At 37.7% G+C, this 16423-nt stretch overlaps 1 protein-coding gene across 4 annotated transcripts in view; it reads left to right on the top strand.

Annotated features, from left to right (window-relative positions):
• tafa1b (TAFA chemokine like family member 1b) overlaps nucleotides 1-16423 on the top strand; it is a 197903-nt gene that overhangs the window by 161248 nt on the left and 20232 nt on the right. For all 4 annotated transcript variants that reach the window (XM_065241535.1, XM_065241532.1, XM_065241531.1 and 1 more), the window contains exon 3: nucleotides 3549-3689. In XM_065241535.1, coding sequence (XP_065097607.1) covers nucleotides 3549-3689 — 141 coding nt within the window. The remainder of the gene's footprint in view (nucleotides 1-3548; nucleotides 3690-16423) is intronic.

Here is a 16423-nt window from a genome sequence, read left to right as displayed (position 1 = left end):
AAAAATTCCTACATTAGGATGCATTTACTTTATGCGCAAAATGATCTAAGAAAATAATTTTACTTTTTTTAGACAAAAAATATCAAATTTAAGTGAATTTGTACGGAAGAGGATTAGGGCCACTGGTGAAAAAAATATTTGAATTCTGACTTTAAAGCAAGCAAAAAAATCTTGAAATAAATTTACTTTTTTCTTAATTCAAGAAAAAAATTATGTACAATTTTCTAACCCCCATTGTCAGATTTTTTGCTTGTGCTAAGCATAAATTCACTTAAATTTGATATTTTTATTTAAACACTATATTTATTTTCTAAGGTAATTTTGCTCATCAAAAAATGCATCTTAATTTAAGAATTTTTAAATATTTGTACTGAAAACAAGACAACAATGCTAAGTAAGAAAGTATTTTTGCAGTGTATACATTGATTGATTGTTTGTATGGCTCTCTTGCAAGTGACTTGATATAGGCTACTCATAGGTCGTGTATAACAATTGTATTAAAGCACAAACAGCAGTGTATCCCTACATGCAAAGTAATAAAAAAAGGCACACCTGGCCACAAACCCATCCTCGGGAAGCGTTTCTTCTTCTTGTTTGATTGGCAGGTGTCGTTTGAGTGATATGTAACAGATATACTGCCGCCTGCTTTACCGGAGGTGAATGTAGCAAACATCAAATACGGCCAGTGAGATTTTTTATAGTTAGTCAAAAAATACGAGAGAAATACGAGAAATGGTTTAAACAGGATGATAGCGGGAAAGAACGGTACAATACGGTAGAATCCTGGAGGGTTGACAGGTATGGGTATGTAAATTAGCGTCAAATGTCTTTTATAAATCTGATAAATGAAAGACTCGGAAATATGAAGCATGTAATACTACTCTATAGGAACTCAAGATTAGCATGAAAAGCTTGCATATATATATATAGGTTGAAGCTATATAGCAGGTTTGAAGATTTGTATTCATACACAGTAAATCAGAGTTTTTGAGAGTTTGCCTCTCAGATTGGTGGGAAATGGGGCGAACAATCTTTCCTCCTCAAACGTTCTCGCTCTGGTCAGTATGGTGCACTTTTCTCCCTGATGTCCTCGCATGAGTTCTGCTGTAATTGTGGGAAGTGAGAGCGGGCGGGTGGACAGCTGTCAGGGGAAGATAAAGAGGGCTTCCGCGGGTGTTGGGAAACGGGGACATCTGATGAAGGGCCTATCCACAGCAACCCCACTGGCTGAATTACCTGGACGCTTTATAATTGCGTGAGAGGAGCGCTTACAACAGCTCTGTCATTACTCAACCAGCCCAGGCTGACCCAGCGAGGGAGCTGTCGACCTCCTTCCCTCCTCTCCCTTCCTTTCTTTTCCTCTTTTCGTCCACCTCTTTTTCCTTGTTCTTTCATTTCTTGGGGTTGGTGCTGTGTGCTCAGCCCAATCTTCGATGAGAAACCATTACCTATCATCAGCCCCCCATGACTCCCCCCAGTTCTCCTAAGGGGGCTTTCTATTGTTATGGTGACCCACTAGTACCTCTTTGTGCATTCTGATCTTTTTCTTTTTGTCACAATGGGTTTCATTTTTGCCGCAGTGCATATCACGCAACAATATCCTGTGTGTGTTTTAAAGGGCAGGGAGTGTGCTAATGACCATAAAGACATCATAATTGTACTTTCTTATTATTCAGCTCAATAAAGGACTCTCACTTACATAGTCATAAAAATACCATATGTGGCTACATTTGCGTACCAAACGAATCCACGGCAGCTCTCATCATCTCCCGGGGCTCCACATTAAGGCCCTTGCTTACATCCATCCAGGGTAAAAGGCTCGTCATTGAGATAAGATAATCAGCATGCTTCAAGGGCAATTTGCCACGTGGAGAAAAGAAAGAATACATGGTAATTACATGGAAAGCCAGGCATTCAGAGTCTAGAAGAGCCTATAATTTTCTCTTTAGAGGCTTTTTACAAGGGCCATTTGCTCTAATGCTGTTTTAAGTGATGACTCTGGAAGTTAATCTAATTAAAGAGCAGACAATTCACATCTTAGATTTTTTGTTTGATTGGCTTTTACCTTCTTAGATATAAAGATGTTCACAAGTTCAATGTTTTTGTTTTGTGGAAGCAGTGTGTTTTGATCTTATTTATTATATTTTATTAATAATAAATATTTACTCATCAAGATGTGAAATGCAAGGTTTTCTGTTCACGCAAAAAAATGGTGGGTTATTTTCAACCCAGCGTTGGGTCAGAAAGGGACAAGCCCAGATGTTGGGTTAAATGAACCCAGAAATTGTTTATATTTGACCCAACAATGGGTTAAAATAACCCAGCATTATTTAGTACATACATTTTTATCAGTATGTGTGTTTTCTGGATTCAAACCCATGACTTTTTGCACTTATAACACAATGCTCTACCACTGAGCTATACAGAAACACATAAATTTAGACATAAGTAAAATAACCAGACATAGATTAAATAAAATCCAGACATAATAAAGTCATTCAATACAATAAGCAAGTTACTCAAATATCTGCATTTCTTCATTGTGCATAAATAAACATCAGACTGAATATTACAGTATAGCCGTAAGCCATCATGCTTTAATATAGTCACCAATATTACTATCAAACATAAATCACACATTTTTAATGTATTTCTTTATTTGTTTCTGTGTTTTTAGATTGGGGTGGGCTTGACATTATCTCCTCTAATATTCAAATGAAACCGTAGATTTTTTTGTGTTCTTCATGCCAGGCTAAGTCTATGGATATATTTGTGTTTCTTTATATTTTGCATTAAATAAACTGCTCTTAGGTTCACTATACTTGCCATCAGTGGATATTGCCAGTGGCATCTCATGACTGCTCATCCGAGGGGCTCAAAATCAAAATAAGTGTTTGGAGTGTCGCTCGTGTTTTCAAAATATGTGTTTGTTGCGTCATGTGAACCATGTGCATCACGTGTTTTGTCAAAATAAGTGCCTGCTACACACACCAAAACCGTTTATGATAAAAGAGACGCTCACGTTCCCAAAATACACGCAAGACACTCACTTAACAGTAAACTCTGATTACGCATAAGATTATATGAATATCTGGCAAACGCTAGTGTCTCTTTTATCATTAATCCTTTAGACGCGTCTGCAGCAGGCACTTACTTTGACAAGACACGTGATGCACATAGGATCACTCGACGCACAGAACACATATTTTGAAAGTACGATCCACACACATGACGGGCTACATACATGTTGTGACAAACTTCGCATCGAGCGCTCGAAAAAAGAAGTCACCGGCCGCCATTGGATATTTTACCATGCAATACTTGTTTTTCTCTCTTGTATGCCATGTGCTACCTGTTTCCTCTTCAGCACATTCCTGTGCACATCTAATTCTTCTCTTAAAGAATTTATAAATGTGAACATCACTGCGATCTGATATGTCTGCAAAATGAAATATGTACACCTACGTTACATGTCAAAGGTGTTACTTACCATGCACTGAAAGATTTCTGCCACTGATGCATACATGCATGTGTTTCTTCGTTCACAGAGGGAGGAACATGTGAGGTCATCGCAGCACACAGATGTTGCAACAAGAACCGCATTGAAGAACGCTCGCAGACGGTGAAGTGCTCGTGTTTACCGGGAAAAGTGGCCGGGACTACACGAAACAAACCCTCTTGTGTAGACGGTAGGAAACCACAAATATATCACCTCACCCAGAATGTAATGTCACTCATGTGCAAAATCACATTTAGATGTTACTTCACTTAGAGGCATCGTCTACCTTTTATGGTCTGAAGTGAGATAAGACATGATAGTTGTACTTTGCAAGATGTTTTGGTCCATTGGTGCAATTCATTTTATTGTACAAAGGGGACCTGAGTTCAAATCTTTAAAAAAAGCCACAGCCAGGGTTTATAATGCATTTCCAAAAACAGATCTGACATTTTGATAAAGACTGGTTTTATGCTTCATGGGGAAAGTCACACGAGTTTCAAACAACATGAGGTTGAAAAGATGAGGGATGACGCTTCTGATGTCTGATCTATAAAGATAAAAATACTGTAATAACAAAATCCTTAAGGGGAAATCACTAAAAATTAATCATTCCCACAGATATACAGTAGCACCATTTATCAGCTTATTGTTTGCAATGTCTGGCACTTGATTCATTCAAAGAATCAATTGGATAATGGGCAAAACTTACCCAAACATCCACTGAACAGGGTTCCCACAGGTCCTTGAAATCCTTGAAAGTTTGTGAATCTGGGGGAAATTCAAGGCCCTTGAAAGTTTTAGTATTTTGATAAACTGTTTGCTTTAAATGCTTATATCTTCTGTATGCAAATGTTGATTCATACCAAAATGCTTTTTTGCATAGTTATGTTTGACACATGAAAACATCTCGGTTTACGTATGTAACTGTTGTTCCATGAGAAAGGAATGAGACGCTGCGTCTCCCTTGCCGTACTTCCTGCGTCCCTGTAACGCCATCTTTGGCAATATTTCAGATAGCAATATACTTCCTGGCTCCCGCGTCACCCTGTCTTTGTTGTTAAGCCTCACCATTGGTTGAATTTGATATACACATTCAGATGCACTGGAGCTGTCCCCAAAGTGTCACCGTAGTGACGCAGCGCGAGTTCCCTCAAAAGGGAACTGTAACAATGTATCTTAAAAGGTAACACGATGTAACCTTGCTGTCACTTGAAATGTGTCCCCATATTTAGTCCTTGAATTTGAGGGTATTGGACCTGGAAAGTCCTTGAAATGTTCTTGAATTTGAAGTTAACTAAGGTGTGATAACCCTTACTGAACCCACTACCTTATACTGTAGGTTTTTTCTAGATACTACAGTATGTTATGAAGGATCCATCTGGCCTACTTTACTTCAGACACCTTTATCATTTCTTTAAAATGCCAGAAGTTCGCACATCTGAATATTTGGCCATTTTTCCAATAACACTCTTTTTTAATAGTCTATCTACTGTATAGTAAGCCCAATTTACACAGAAAGGAGACATATTTGCACTTAAAAAGACGAAAATGACTTATGCTAACAGATCATCCCTGGTTAAACTAAATTGAAGGTGGTTACTTAATAAGACAGGTGTTTGCATAAAAGTACTCATTTGTATGTAATGGCGCTTTTCCATTGCATAGTACCCCACGGTTTAGTTTAGTTTGGGTCGGGTCAGCTTACTTTTGGGAGCTTTTCCATTGGGTGCAGTACGTAGTACCCGATACTTTTTTTCGTACCACCTCGGTTGGGGTTCCAAGCGACCCGAGCTGATACCAAACGTGACGCGAAAACACTGTAGATCACTGATTGGTCTGAGAGAAGCGTCACGTCATCGCTATAATGTAAATATTAGCTTTAGCTTACTGCTAGCTTGCGCTGTCTCAAGCAAACATGTTGTTATCTGTGTTCTGCTATAAGTTTCCAAACACCCTTTTAGCGATGAAAAACATCCGCAGGTTGAGAATCCGGGACACCATAACAGTTTTTTCCAGACTTGCAGTTTGTGGCGGCACATTCGCGACGTGCACGTCCACATTATATATGCTTAAATGCAATTTGAATGAGGCTCAGCGGAGCGCCGTCGACTGATGCCACGGGTCGGGTGTTTGAACAGAAACTGTCATGTGAGACAGAGGTAGTTATAAACGCGATGAGCAAACATCTATTTGTGGTGGCCAATTTTAATTTTGTGGAGCTGAGAAATAAATGAATGTATGGGAATGTACAACAACGCTCTCACGTGTATGATGTCACAGCAGTAGGCAGCGTAAATATAACGACACGCCTATAATCCCTCCCACTACGAAGTGATACTAAACTTGATGGAAAAGCTAACCACGCCAAAGTGAGGTGAGCTGACCCGACCCAAACTGAACTAAACCGTGGGGTACTATGCAATGGAAAAGCGCCATAAGTCACACAGCTTCTTTGTTTCTTTATCTTTAAGAGCTTATAGGTGTAAACATTGCTTTGACAAAAACAGTTTTGTGGGCCAAAGCAAAACCAAATAACCATTATAAACGTGGACAAGGATAATTCAGAACAACAGACCTTTGAACGCTTCCTCAGTTGACATTTGGCTTCAGCTGTCACCTTGATCTGATTTTAGCGGATTTATTCAAATTTGATGCAAATGCCAAAGGCCAAAATGACCTCTTTACTAAATCAAGATAATACTCCGCGAACATACAACCAAACAAATATTTTGAAGAAATATATGTGCATACTTCATGTGAGTCAGGATTCAATGTAATCTTTTCGCCTGAGGCGCAAAACGTTCATGGTGAAAGCAACATTTAAGGACATACACACACATCCCTTTATAAACTTCAGCACATTAGCATTGCATTTGAGTTTCAACCTCATCCCCCAGAATACAGAACAGTCTGAAAGGTAACTTCTTAATGCAACATCATTTATGCTGTATACAGTGATTTCTCCTGCCCTGGTCCACAACACATCACACTGAATGCCAAACTTTCAAAAGTACGGTACACCGAAGTGAGGACCGTCTGTCTCTTCGCAGCATACTGATGAGATCTGTGTAATAGTATAAAGTAAGTTTCACACTTCATGCTTCTGTGCGCATGTGTCCTAAAGGGAGGGCAAATCCTGCACATCTGCTAGTGTATCGATCAATCCAGCCAGCTTATAATGTGGGCAGGTGAGATAAAGACTGAAGTTGAGAGATGATTGGGCAGTGCTCTACCATTTGAGCTACAGAATAAATTCTTGACATTTACACGTTTGTATTTGGCAGCTGCTTTTATCCAAAGCAACCTACTATATAATGCATTCACAGCACTTTGCTTTATTTTGTATAAAAACTAAATATTGTATCGCTTCAGCTTTGTATAAACACACACACATGCACCTAAATATAACTAAATGTAAACAGCTGCAGGTATGTTTGCATGAATGTGTGTATTGATTTATAGAGCGTACAGTTTCTTGCATATTAAGTTAAGATATACTTTAAGATTATAAAGTCATGGAGGATGTTCCTGCTCTTGTGTACTCTGGCCTGGATACACACTCATCTTCTGCTTGATAATAATGCTGTCTCCATGAGTAAAGACTCTGTCAGCTGAGCCTGACTGAGACCTAAGGGGGAACCTGCGGGGAACGGTCTCGAAAACACTGCAACTGTCATGCATGAGCACGTTTGTGCACACAATCACACCCCACATACACATAATGCAGACATACACTCTATATCACCACCTTTCAGTCTAGTGCGCACACACATACATTCACTCTCACACAGTTTGCGGCGCCCTACTAAAATTCGTCAGTGTGGAAGGGGTTCACATCCTTCACATGTGTCAAAGTGAAAAGCGGCTAAATTTGGAGAGCCGTCACCCCTCCTGTCGCTATACTTTTTAGAAAGCCTTTAATGAAGTTATTAGGGCATTCCCGAAAGAAAACTCTCCCTCTCCACCAGAAGGGTAAACAAACCCAATAATATGAAGTTCTCTGTGCCGGAAAGCCTTTAATATACTGAAATTGTCTAATTCAGTCAGGCAGAGAAGACACAGAATGGATAATTTTGTGGCGTCTGTTGGAATAGGATGTGAAGGTTTTTACAAAACTTTGAACCTGTCAGTAAAAACCCATTTTGTGATTTCTACATGATCATTACCTAAATGGCATTAACTTATTGTTATTGTTAACAATTGTAATTGTTCATATGTCATTAAATGTATACATATACTGTTCTGGTTGCATGTATGTATGTCTGGTTCCCATAGGATATGTAAGTGGACAGCGGGTATAACTAGCAGATGACCTTAACTCTTTCACCGCCAGCGTTTTTAAAAAAAAGTTGCCAGCCAGCACCAGCGTTTTTCATGATTTTCACCAAAGTTTAATGCCTTCCAGAAAATTTTCTTCTTTAAATAAATAAACATACAATATACCAAATGAAAGAACAGACCCTCTGCTTTCAAACAAAAAAAAACGTTTCATCCTACCTTTAGTGGTTCTTTTGCAATCAGCTTTTGAATATGGGTAGGTTTTTGCAAAAACACCATATTTTGAGCAAAAAGCAAAAATAATTCCATATTTGTGACGGACTTTTCATAGAGATCCCATTCAGAGCGATCTTTAAAACAGACACGAACATGCAGCAGCTTGCCATAGGGCAATACTTCCGGGTTTAAAAAGTTGCGGAAGGGCGCCACCTGGTGGATAATAGCGGTATTGCGGAAAGACGGAAAATCTCGTCATTGGCGGGGAAGCGTTTTCTCTTAATTGACGAGATATGGCGGGGAAAGAGTTAACATGCCGCATTTGTGTAACTCTAAACAGTAAATCTAGTAGTCTGTGTAATCTAATATCTTACCTTTTGGCATAGTCAATGTAGTAAAAAAAAGCATTATGTAGTCAATCAGTAGTGCATCAGCGCTGGATACCTGAGGTAGTTTTATGTTATGGACTTTAGCAATGAGGTCCTCAACAGTGTCATCTGTCATTTTTTAAATGCGCGTGCACTTGAAGTTCAACAAATATATGTGATTGGCTGTCAATGGTTTATTGTTTATTAGTTAGAAAAACATTGCTTAGAAAGTGATCCCAATGATATCGTTCATTGTATTTTTATAGTTGAGGTGTGAACTCCGCTATTCTCTTAAATATAAAACGATTTTTAAAACTATATTTTTATAGTTATCATTAATAATGTAAATGGCCCTTAAGAAACATGTTGTAACAGACGCAAATGTTTACAAATGTCTCATCAGCACATTCTCATGAAGTGTGTATTAACTCTTTATCCGCCAGCATTTGAAAAAAAGTTGCCAGCCAGCGGCAGCATTTTTTATAATTTTCACATTAGTTTAATGCCTTCCACAAAAAGTTTAATTTATAAACATACAATATATCAAATGAAAGAACAGACCCTCTGCTTTCAAACAACAGCTTCATCCTATCTTTATTTGTTCTCTTTTTATCACCTGTCAAATATGGGTAGGTTTCTTAAAAAATAAAAAATCAACAAAAAAATGAGATTTTTGTGAAGGACTTTTGTTATGGATGAGATTCAGTGCAATGATCAGAACATACCTGTTTTTCCGGTTTGGTCTTAGTCGATAGTTCAGTATTTTACAAGTTGGGTAAGAGCACCACCTGTTGGATAATAGCGGGAATATGGATTGCCATAAAAACCCGTCATTGGCAGGAAAGTGTTTTCTCCTAACTGATGAGTTAACTCGTAAATGGCAGGGAAAAAGTTAATAGCACACAGTGTGAAAAGTTGTGCAATGCATACACCAAACTCCAATTTTGCATGCATACGATACGCCAGTCCGTTCACTCAGTGCACATTTTTGTGTCATTTTGGGGTGTTTTAATGTTTTTTTACCATTGTCGCTTGGGTTTAGGGTTAGAACAACTTTTTGTTACATAAAATGACATCCTAACCCTAAACCTAACTCTTAAACAAACCATGGTTTAAAAAGACAAAAACATGGAGCACCCTATATATTTAATAAGCAAATCACAAATTCAACCCCAACCCCAAGCGACAATGGTTTAAAAAACAGTTAAAAAAAAAATACCAACCCATTTGATACCAATACCCATTTGATACCAATACAAAAAAATGAAAAACATGAAAAGATGTCTTATTAAGTGAACAGGAAGGACTGATGTATCATATGCAAAAAAAATGAATTTAGCGTACATATTGCATGACATTTCAACTGTGTGTTACAGTATTTATATGCACTTCATGAGAATGGGTTTGTTTCATATGTTGTCATGCAAGGAGACCTGGGTAAAAATCTGGACCTAAAATGTGGGCAAATTTAGTCTAGCGAACATTTACCAACAGTATTTAAATGATCAAATACAAATTTGCATTAAAAATCCACTTGGGTACATTCACCCCCTTAGTTTGACTATGCATGACACATCTGTACCCCCTCTTTCCACCTGAAGGGTAAACAACCAAAAATATGAATTTTCTTCTTTTAAGCCTGTAGTAGATGTGTAAAGTAGTTCAAACAGGCAGAAACAAAGATTAACACATTTTTTATAAGATAGGAGAATGATTGGTTTGGGAGATATGAGGGTGGGTAGGTGTGTGTTTACACAGTCGCTTTTAGTGAGTCTCTGCTGTCAGATTATCACAGCATGTGAATTGATTATTAGCTTTAGAGAATTCTGTCCCAGTTATGTCAGAGTCAACATGATTCTTAGTAAAAAAGCATTCCTTTAAACATGTCAAATGTGGATTTAATTCACCACACAGAGAGAGATAGAAATAGCTCTGTTTTAAACACACTTTAGTGCAGAGAGGTCAAACATACACAAAAATGTTCAATCTTTAAATACAAAAGTAAACAAATATTTTAAGCTTTGTATACAAGCACTCGTATAGATCCTGTAGCTCAACTGGTAGAGCATTTTTGTTAACAATGCAAAAGTCATGGTTTCCCATAGGATATCTATAAATCCAATGCACTGTACAGTAAGTCACTTTAGATAAAAGTGTCTGTCAAATGCATAAATGTAAATACACACAAATAATTTTCAAGCACTGCTAATGCTAAAAAAGGCCTTGTGTTTTTCCTCGAATGCAAAGCATGAAATAATAGAAGCTTAATTTCATTAAAGCCCACTGGAAGACACATGAGATGCACAACAAGAATGTTGAACACGCTCACAAACACAATGCACTCAAGATTACATATGTACTGTATGTCTCCATAAGCGTGTAGTATTTGATTGGAGAAATCAGGAGAGGTGACACAAAGTGCTATGTGTGGGATGTAAGCTTTTTAATTACCGTTTTGTGTAACTTCATAATCACGACTGCAACACTCACATGTCTCCCTATTTGCATACTCTGTTTGTTTGTTTGTTTATTTGCAATTAAACTTTGCCCTGGTTTTGGAAGATTAATTTGAAGACGTGTGGTGTCATTCGTTTCTCACCTTAATAATGATGTTTTTACACAGTTCTGGGCTCTGAGCAGTACTGCGGGTGCTAGCCAATGAAAGTCTGTAATGATGAAAATCATTGGCGTCCTGCATAGACAGAACTGTCAGAATCCATGAGCTCATATTCCTCAGAGCACCTGCATGGGCAACAGAGCACTGAAACAGCTCTACCTGTGAGGCAGGTGCCCGCAGAGAGGACGGGTCAGGATTAGGGCAACTCTGCACCAATAATGTCTTCTCCGTTGTCACTTTTACACTAGCTTTCACTGTATCTGTCACTCTCCATCTTATATATTGTAGCACTCTCTGTCTGATATATAGCTTTGTCATAGTTATCTGCAAGAGAGAACTGTAAACATTATTTATTTTCTGCATTATCATCATCACCATCATATTTGTTGTTGTATTCCTCTACACAAATTTCTGCATTAATTTAGCCTATGATGTTCAAACATACAAGCAGTACACATATGAGAAATCCGTTTTGTAGACAACTTAGGTCTAATAAGGAAGTCATTCTACACTTTTTATCCAATTACTGTAACTTTTATTCAAGCGCATGAAAATGCAGAAAACCGGAAATGTAAGCTTATGTGAAGGAGTTCCCCATTTTATACAATACAGCTATAAAGAAGCAAAAACAACAATGGTGCAATCACTGAATCCATGATGTGTGGATAAACCCCAACGCAGAGGTGTAAAGAGTAGCTGAAAGCCATACTTGAGTAAAAGTACAAATTCCTTACTGTAAAAATTACTCCACTACAAGTTACAAGTCACCAATTTAAATATGACTTGAGTAAAAGTATTAAAGTAACCCAATTTAAAAGTACTCAAGTATTTTTACTCGTACTGAATGTTGGCTCAAAGATGCACTAGTCCTCAACACAAAGAGACATTGTAGATCTGGGCAGTGAAAACTAAGAAAGTTTATTTATGAGGTTTTATTTCCTAATATAGAAAAGAAATCAAACACCTCAAAAATTTGACCTGGCAGAACAAACACAGATTAAACATAGTCATAGTCTTCTTTTGACTAAATTTTTATTTAGTTTTTGTCATCTGAATTGATTTAGTTTTTTGTCTAATTTTATTCATCTAAATGCCATAAGATTTTAGTCTAGAAATCTAAATTACATTTAATTTAAACCCATTTAATTTTAGTCTAGTGTCATTGTGTACTTGAATGTGCCATGCTGAAAAATATATAGCCTAACTTTGTGATATAAATATATGGTAACAATTTACAGTGGGGTTCATTGGTTAATATTAGTTAGCTACATTGGTTAACATGAACTGATAATGAGCTGCACTTAGGTCCGTGTAACGCTTTTCAGTTCTTTTTTCAATTTGCACCATCAAAATGAATCAAATGAAAAATTGGTTTCAAAGTTTCATTTTTCAATTTTCATGAGTACTTTACAAACGGAAAATTGTCTCTCGGTTTAATTTTCAATTCTACGTGTTTAGGTTGTTGCTTTAGAATTTCAGGTTTTGGAACAAACAGAAAAATGACGGCTTGTTCTAATTTTCCATTTCTGTGTTTGCGCTTGCGGCTGGAACGTACCATTATCGCCGGGGGTGTAGTGTAGTCTACAGCCGGTCACGGACCCACAGCGCTTTCGCGTTAAATCTCACCATATTTATCTCCTCTATGTATATTACACATTTATTATATATATTTTGAATAACAATAATGCCTGTAAACATTTATCTATCGGACCTCGGTTGCCGTTTTGGTTTTAATCAGTAGATGGCGATGTAACGACCTGGCAGTAAGTGCATGCACTCGAGACGTGATGGATAAACCTGTATCTGCCGCAGTTCAGCCTGCATAATGGCTCGAAAATTTTAATCTCGTTACCCCGATATATTACGAGGTAGCGAGTCAGGTTTGTCACCTGAAAGTTGCCGTTTCGAGTCTCACGGGCGGCCGCTTGGGACGTGTCATTGAGCAAGGCACTTTACCCATTGCTTCCCGGGCGCTGGGTGCCCACTGCTCCGGGTGTCATGACTAGCAGTGCGTGTGTTGACTACTTACTGGATGCATTCCTTACTTGAAAACCATGTCACTTTCACTTTTGTTTTCCTTTTTAAAAAACTTTATTAGCCGCGAATGCCCACCCCGTGACGCCTGCCCTGTTATATTGGCTTACTAACCATATTAATATTTGAGATATCCACAGTGTATCCATTCCCAGCTCTTCTACCAGCTAACGGATCACACCTACAGTGGTGTTAAAAACATGGTAGTGTACTAATAAAGGTGAATAAATTGCAAACATTTTATAATTTGATGCTGCATGATCATAAACAGTGGTGTTAAAAAAATAGCAGTGCAACATCAGTAACCTGATAAACCACTATTGTTATTAGTAGTAGTAATATTTCTGGAAATTATTTATAGAAAAAAATAGAGCCATTGGTAATGATATCCACATTACTTGCTCTGAGTGATTCATTTATTGAAAGTGGCGTGATCAAAATAATAGCAGTATGAAGTTTAAAATGAGTTCAACCTGTGAAAACAGCTTCTTTCTGTCCTTTATTAAGAAAGAGAGAAGAAGAGAGAAGAGAGAAATGTTTTGCCCATTGTTATAAAATATATAATATGCTGCTGAATTTCTAAATAAAATGGGTCGTTTCAAACATTGCTCAGAGGAACAGAGCAATTTGATTAAAAATTTGAAAACCTTTAGAAAGATAAAAGATGATGATCTTGTGACAGTCACTGATGCAAGAAGCCCCAGTAAAGCACCACTGTTGAAAAAAAGACATCTATAGAATTACATCAATACATCAGCTGGCCCAAAGAAAAATTGTGTAAAATTTTGTGGCCTGATAAGATTAAAATCTTTCTTTTTGGGGTCTTTACAGAACCTCAGGCAACCCCCGGGTACTGAATTCAAGCCACAGTACAGTGTAGCATGGCGGTGTAAAAGTCATGGGATTGGGATGTTTTTCATACTGCCGTGTTGGGACTATTTATCAAATACAAGGGAACATGGATCAGTTTGTAGAATACTTGAAGAGATTATGTTGCCCTTTGCCGAAGAGGAATGCCCCTAAAATGGGTGTCAACAAGACAACAAACACAAAAGCAAGAGGGCAAAATCTGGTTCCAGACAAAAAGGATTAAGATTATAAAGTGGCCAACTCAATCCTCTGATCTCTCTGCACCATTAAAAACTTGTGGGGTGACATTACAAATGCAGTTTCTGACACAAACCTAAAAATTGACAGGAACTGTGAATACTGTTTTAAATTAAGGCAGCTCAAACATGCATTTCAGTCTGGGACTAGGATAAGCCCTGTCCGGGAAACCACCTTTAAGTTGTTAATGCTTTGTTTTGGAATTGAATGTGTAATGTTTTCAATACATTTAAAATAAAGAAATAATCTCACTTTATATTTTTTTTGCAATTTATTCACTTTTATTAGTACCATGTTTTTAACACCACTGTAGGTGTGATCTGTTAGCTGGTAGAAGAGCTGGGAATGGATACACTGTGGATATCTCAAATATTAATATGGTTAGTAAGCCAATATAACAGGGCAGGCGTCACGGGGTGGGCATTCGCGGCTAATAAAGTTTTTTAAAAAGGAAAACAAAAGTGAAAGTGACATGGTTTTCAAGTAAGGAATGCATCCAGTAAGTAGTCAACACTAGCACTGCTAGTCATGACACCCGGAGCAGTGGGCACCCAGCGCCCGGGAAGCAATGGGTAAAGTGCCTTGCTCAATGACACGTCCCAAGCGGCCGCCCGTGAGACTCGAAACGGCAACTTTCAGGTGACAAACCTGACTCGCTACCTCGTAATATATCGGGGTAACATGATTAAAATTTTCGAGCCATTATGCAGGCTGAACTGCGGCAGATACAGGTTTATCCATCACGTCTTGAGTGCATGCACTTACTGCCAGGTCGTTACATCGCCATCTACTGATAAAAACCAAAACGGCAACCGAGGTCCGATAGATAAATGTTTACAGGCATTATTGTTATTCAAAATATATTTAATAAATGTGTAATATACATAGAGGAGATAAATATGGTGAGATTTAACGCGATAGCGCTGTGGGTCCGTGACCGGCTGTAGACTACACTCCACCCCCGGCGATAATGGTACGTTCCAGCCGCAAGCGCAAACACAGAAATGGAAAATTAGAACAAGCCGTCATTTTTCTGTTTGTTCCAAAACCTGAAATTCTAAAGCAACAACCTAAACACGTAGAATTGAAAATTAAACCGAGAGACAATTTTCCGTTTATAAAGGACTCATGAAAATTGAAAAATGAAACTTTGAAACCAATTTTTCATTTGATTAATTTTGATGGTGCAAATTGAAAAAAGAACTGAAAAGCGTTACACGGACCCACTTATACAGCATTTATTCATCTTTGTTAATATTCATTTCAACAATTACTAATACTTTATTAAAATCTTGTTAACATTAGTTAATGCACTCTGAACTAACATGAACAAACAATTAAAGCTTACATTTTTATTAACTAACATTAACAAAGATGAATAAATGATGTAACAAATGTATTGCTCATGGTTTGTTCAAGTTGGTTAATACATTAACTACTGTTAACTAATGAACCTTGTTGTAAAGTGTTACCAAATATTCTTATATAGGCCTATCCTAAAAAAGATATAATTTTTATATTTAGAAAATTCCAGTAAACTAAAATTACACTAACAGAAATATGATAATGCATATTAAAAACGTGAAGTTGTTCATTTGAAAGATTAATTGTAAACACATGTAGTACGTAACACCACTATCTCACATTAAGTGCACTACATTTCTTCCGTCATGCATCCCTCTTACAGTAAATGCATTACAGCATACTTGATTAAATGTGAGGACAGTACAATTGTACACTTATTATCAATCTTATAATGTACTTAAGTTAATCGGGCAATCAGTACAGGACCTCGCTGGTTTATTTTGGCTTATATAGTAAGTTATATCAAGTTATGTACAAGCTCAGGTTAGCTGATAAGGTAGCATCAGAGTATATAAAACAGTTGTGCTTGCCTTTGAGTTGCGCGATGACCCTCCTGCAATCGCGCATCACTTCTGTTTTGATTGTAGCATCACATGTTTAACAAAGGGTCCCTTGACTGAAGCAAATGTGATATGCATCCATATGTTTGCTCTTTATCTCTTCTTTCAGTCCAGACGCGAACTTTTCTCTACAGTTTATGACATACGCAGCACGCAGATGTCCCGCTACGGTGGCTAACGCAAGCCATTCAGCGTTTGACATCAAAGTACCGCGAGAGCAGACTTCTCCATATGCATTTGATTCGCTCTCGCAGTACTTTGATTACATACGATTGCTCTGCGCAGCGCCAAATGAAGTCCCTCAGTTGTGTGTGTGCGTGTAACCTTGCGACCACAGATTCTATCCATCATCACCCTCTGACACTTTCGTCTCGTTTTT

Source organism: Paramisgurnus dabryanus, chromosome 14 (genome assembly GCF_030506205.2).
Source record: "Paramisgurnus dabryanus chromosome 14, PD_genome_1.1, whole genome shotgun sequence".
Taxonomy (NCBI): Eukaryota; Metazoa; Chordata; class Actinopteri; order Cypriniformes; family Cobitidae; genus Paramisgurnus; species Paramisgurnus dabryanus.
This window is presented reverse-complemented; position numbering and strand designations above follow the sequence as displayed.